This window comes from Pyrus communis, chromosome 9 (genome assembly GCF_041283825.1).
Source record: "Pyrus communis isolate YQ-2024b chromosome 9, ASM4128382v1, whole genome shotgun sequence".
Lineage (NCBI taxonomy): Eukaryota > Viridiplantae > Streptophyta > Magnoliopsida > Rosales > Rosaceae > Pyrus > Pyrus communis.
In genome coordinates, this window is record NC_142573.1 from 27,641,678 (window position 1) to 27,646,867 (window position 5,190).

Here is a 5,190-nt window from a genome sequence, read left to right on the forward strand (position 1 = left end):
ACTCCAACACACAACTTTTGAAAAATACGATCTCCTCATTTTCAAAGTCCACATTACTATGTGGGTATTGAAAAACCTACCAATGTTTTCAATATCACTGTGGGCATTCATTAACCCACCAGTATTTTCAACAATGATGGATTTGTATTTGTTGTGAAGTAAATTGTTGTCCCAATGTATCAACTTGTGACCGTTTATAAAAGGGCACAATAACGGAAACCAGACAACTCTTTTTTATCTTTGTAAAAACAATAAATAAGTGTGTTTGTCGTGTTCGTGAAATATGCGTTATCTTAACGGTCGTATCATATCAAATCTATTATCTTAACGAGTTCTTAACATGTGACATAATGGCAACCTAGTTTGTTAATGGGTCGTGTAGTTTCGTCTTGGATTAACGAGTCATGCAAAAATTTGTCATGCCAAATGCCTAAATTTGGTAAACATTAGGTTCTTAGTAATGACCCAATAGCGACTCGACTCATTAATAAATTCTTCATAGGTGACTCAATAACAATCCGACTTATTAATAAGTTCAGGGCTAAAGTAGCTCAAATGCCTAGGAATAAGATCATATTTGTGAGAATTTTGGAGATCACTTTATCGTGTCTGTTCATCTGTTATCTTGCGGTCAGATATCATTTTAAATTTTTTTATTTAAATTTGAATATAAACAATATCTGACAAAAAATAATTGTACGATAAATAGACTCGATGAATGATCCTCAAGATCCTCGTAAAAAGAATCCAAAGAGGATCTCATCCAAATACCCGAACCGGCAAACCCGGGTCGATTCATGCGATGCCAGCAATTTCAGGCCGTCAACAAACGAATAGAAAAAGATACAGTCTAGTCCACTCTAATTTTTATTTATGTTTCAGGACGAATACCTCTCTCTCTCTCTCTCTCTCTCTCTCTCACAACCAAGAATAAGAAAGAAAGGAGTGAAACTTGCAAGAAATGGCGAATGGAGAAGGTGGACGCAGGGTGCTGTTACTATGTGGGGACTACATGGAAGACTACGAGGCCATGGTCCCATTCCAAGCCCTGCAGGCCTACGGAGTCACCGTCGACGCCGTCTGTCCTGCCAAGAAAGCCGGCGACATCTGCCCCACCGCCGTTGAACAATACTCTCCTGTTCACCAGGTGATCAGCTGAACTCAACTAACTCTGCGAACTTTTAAATTCATACACTCAAGTTTTGGTTTAGCCATTTTACATACTTTGATTAGTTGATTGAATCAATTTTTTAGGATTGCTAATCTGTTTTACCGATTATTTCTATTAGTAATCAAAACTTAAATCATCAATGTAATTAAATAGATAATCAATCTGGATAGAGCTTCCCTTTCTACACCCAAGTTCCAGTGCCCCCTTCCCGTAGTTTAGATGAATTTAGTGGAGATTATAGGAAAAGAAAAACTGGATAAAGCACCTCATCTCCCATGATCTTCTAGATTCATGATTCATGTCTTACAAAGACAAGTTTTATACTTTGTAATTGACTAACAATCAATCAGAAGGTGGTTATAATAGTTATAACTAAATAATTGAATGGTACTTCACTTGAATTTTTCCACTCTTACAATGTGCCCTTTCGAAGTTCAGGATCTGTTTTCGGCACTGGAAATCAGTTGCTAATCAATATTTAAGAGTGCCCTCATTGATTGGAGATACTCTAATAATGGACAAGCTTGGTTTTCTGAATCATGATCTGTGTTTCATTTGTACTGTATGCATATTCAACTATTGAGAGCTATGTTCATGTGTTTTAATCCGTTTTGTTTTTGTTATTTGTATTTTTTCCGGTTACAGACTTTTTCTGAATCACGGGGTCACAATTTCATGCTCAATGCAACATTTGACGATGTTGAATTTGAGAAATATGATGGATTAGTAATACCAGGAGGACGAGCTCCTGAATATCTTGCTATGGATGCATCGGTTGTGGAATTGGTGAGAAAATTTTCCGACTCCGGAAAGCCAATTGCTGCTATTTGCCATGGTCCGTTGGTCCTAGCAGCTGCAGACTCAGTTAGAGGGCGCAAGTGTACAGCGTACCCAACTCTGGGACCTGTACTTGCTGCTGCAGGTGCATACTGGGTAAAACCTGAGACCATGTCGGGGTGTGCTGCTGATGGGAATTTAATTACTGGAGCTACATTTGAAGGTCATGCTGAGTACATTGGGCTTTTCGTAAAGGCACTAGGGGGTAACATAACTGGTTCAGATAGGAGGATCCTGTTCCTCTGTGGAGTAAGTGTTCTTTTCCTTTACAATGCAATGAGAAGTATAATATAGTGATTCCCATAAGTATATATAAGATATTAATAATCACTATACTGAAGAAACCCAGCATACACAAATATGTGTAAGGGTGAAAATGGTCTATGAGCCCATGAACCCTTCTTCGCGAACAGATGAATAGTTTATACACTTGGAACACAATACACGCAATGCAATTGTAAAGAATTTTTGTTTGTCCACTGTAGATGCATGAATTGGAATTATAATAATAAACTTAAAAACAAAAGAATTAATGAAGATCGTCCCTTCGAATAAATCACTCTGAAATTTTCTCCCTTGATTTTCTGTTCACCGTTTAATTCTTCTATTTGTTCACCCAACTAAATCTCAAAAACACCAAAGATTTCTCATATGTTAATTTATTAGTTTGCTCTCTAAAGTCCCAACACTGTCCCAAATCGATAAATTAGTTATTGTCAGATTTCATTCAACCTAAATTAAGAATCAAACCAGCACTTTATGTTCCCTTTAAAACCTAATCCTTTGAAGCTTATCTAAACTCGTTTCTCTACACTGCCAAATGTTAACAGTACAAGATGAAAAGCCGTAAATCCTTCCGTACAAGTTTTGTTACCTAGCAGGTTTGTTGGTTATGCTATCCCACGTCAAAATACTTCTTGTACATCTTGTACTGGAGCAAATTTGTTGTTGAACAACAGTGATACGATGGTCAATTAATAAAAAATTGGCTGCTATGTTTGGTTCAGTGCAAATCAAGTAACCTGTTAACAAAAAATTGAATAGGGCTTGTCATATATGTTTGTTAGCTAAGTTTTATCTGCATACAATTTTAGTCCATGCCCAAAATGTTTATGTCACAGTTACTAAGCATCATTCTCTTTCTCTACCTCAAAATTTCTAGGACTTCATGGAAGATTATGAGATAGGCGTGCCTTTTCAAGCCCTTCAAGCCCTAGGATGCCATGTTGATGCAGTTTGTCCGAAGAAGAAAGCTGGTGATATCTGTGCAACTGCTGTCCATGATTTTGAAGGTGATCAAACCTACAGTGAGAAGCTGGGCCATAATTTCACTTTAACAGCTGACTTTGATGCACTTGATATCTCAAGCTACGATGCTCTTGTAATCCCTGGAGGCCGAGCTCCAGAATATTTAGCTTTGGATGAGAAAGTTATTGCAATAGTGAAGCAGATTGTGGATGCTAATAAACCAGTCGCATCCATCTGCCATGGACAGCAAATTTTAGCTGCTGCTGGTGTTCTGCAGGTAAGGCTATTAACATAGTTATTTAAAAGCTGTTTTCAACTTAGTGCCTTTCTTTATAATCTCCTATGCCTGACTACACATCAGGAAAAGCTAAACCAAACCCTCTGTCGCAATGCCTCGTACCAGAAAAAGCTAGATCCTAAAAAAAAAATATAAGGTTATTTTGGGTATTAAAGTACACAAGATGGAAAAGCAATATCCTATGCTAACATTTGAAAACAGAACGTCATCAGATTTTAGTTAGGCAAAGAACTTAACCCTGCGTAAAAGAATGTTATTGTACTATAAGCTGTAAAATAAAATGTTCGTATAAATGTTTGCTGAATTGACAACATTTAACATCCCATTTAGGATTAGGGTGTGCTTAAGGAACATGACTAGAGGTAAGGCTATTATAACTGTTGCAACCACCGGGAAGTTCTAGTCTGTTTGTTTTGCTTCTAATTCTTGTGAATGGTAGGCAAATGACTTATTTGCACTTTAGGAACATTTCACAATGTCCTAATGGTTTTAAACTTGCTACATTTGTAGGGAAAAAAATGTACTGCATACCCAGCAGTGAAGCTTAATGTGGTTTTGGCGGGAGCAACGTGGCTGGAACCTGATCCCATACATCGTTGCTTCACTGATGGAAATTTGGTTACCGGAGCAGCTTGGCCAGGCCACCCAGAGTTCATTTCTCAACTGATGGCATTGCTTGATGTTCGAGTATCATTCTAGTTGCTTCTTACCTGGTCGCACGCTTGCTTGTCATATGTGTAATTCAATAAAGAAAACGGCATGTATGTTAAGGTGACTTGTGTTTTGATGAGGGACCAAGTGATACTTTAATTTTGAACTGCATATGCCATGTTCTATGCAAGTTTTGGTTGCAGATGAAACTCGGTACTGTTAATATAGTTGGTATTGGAAGGACGAATTGACATCGATAGAAGACATCGCCAAAACCTAAATCTAGGGCTAACTTTAACTTTGCAGGGAAATGTGATCTGCCCAGCAAAATTAAATAGCGGATTTCACATGCATGAAAGCTTGGGTAGGAAAACGAGATATGTAAAACCATTCTCTGCATTTTTATCGAGAGAGCGAGCAAAAGAGAGTGAGATTGAGCGAGGAAATGCTGGAAAAGGCGCTTATAAAAGGGGACTTTTCGGTCTTTTCATTCCATAAAAAATTCTATATTAGCTAAGACCATTTTCAACTGGCCGTTTACGATGGTTTAGTGGTATTCCTCTTCACTTGAAAGTGAGAGGTTTTACGTTCGATCCTTGTCAAGGGAGAATTTTCTCAGTGTGAGGCTTAACCCACTCCTTCACCTCTTAGATAATATTGTTTGTTAAAAAAAAATTTAAAAAATAAACATCTCTAAAAAGAAAAAAAAAAAAAAAAAAAAAAAAATCTCTAACTGAAGATTCAATTCCAAGGTGGAGAGTTAAAATAGTTAAAACTAAATAGTATCATTATGATTGCTATTGCTTTCTTAATTTTTCACTAGAAAAGAGGACACACTTTGTGTGTGTAAACAATTTTTCTTAATAAATGCATTTTTTTTTAATATTACATAATTACTGTTTTGTTTTTCTTATGTAAATATTGTGTATCAAAAGTGAGGGTAAAAGTGGAAAAATAAGTATATGATTGTCATTTTCTAAAAAAA

The 5,190-nt window shown here is 36.7% G+C and overlaps 1 protein-coding gene across 1 annotated transcript; it reads left to right on the forward strand.

The window, feature by feature from the left end:
• Positions 1-847: 847 nt before the first annotated feature.
• Positions 848-4,414, forward strand: LOC137738956 (protein DJ-1 homolog D). The gene is made up of 4 exons (XM_068478426.2): positions 848-1,147; positions 1,817-2,257; positions 3,171-3,533; positions 4,065-4,414. Exons 1-4 carry the CDS (start codon positions 962-964, stop codon positions 4,251-4,253), a joined length of 1,179 nt encoding a protein of 392 aa, XP_068334527.2. The 5' UTR covers positions 848-961; the 3' UTR covers positions 4,254-4,414.
• Positions 4,415-5,190: the final 776 nt, after the last annotated feature.

Coding starts and splice junctions, on each gene's coding strand:
- LOC137738956 (XM_068478426.2), top strand. CDS start 962: ATGGCGAATGGAGAAGGTGGACGCAGGGTGCTGTTACTATGTGGGGAC. Junction 1,148..1,816: donor AATACTCTCCTGTTCACCAG/GTGATCAGCTGA, acceptor TTCCGGTTACAG/ACTTTTTCTGAATCACGGGG. Junction 3,534..4,064: donor CTGCTGCTGGTGTTCTGCAG/GTAAGGCTATTA, acceptor CTACATTTGTAG/GGAAAAAAATGTACTGCATA.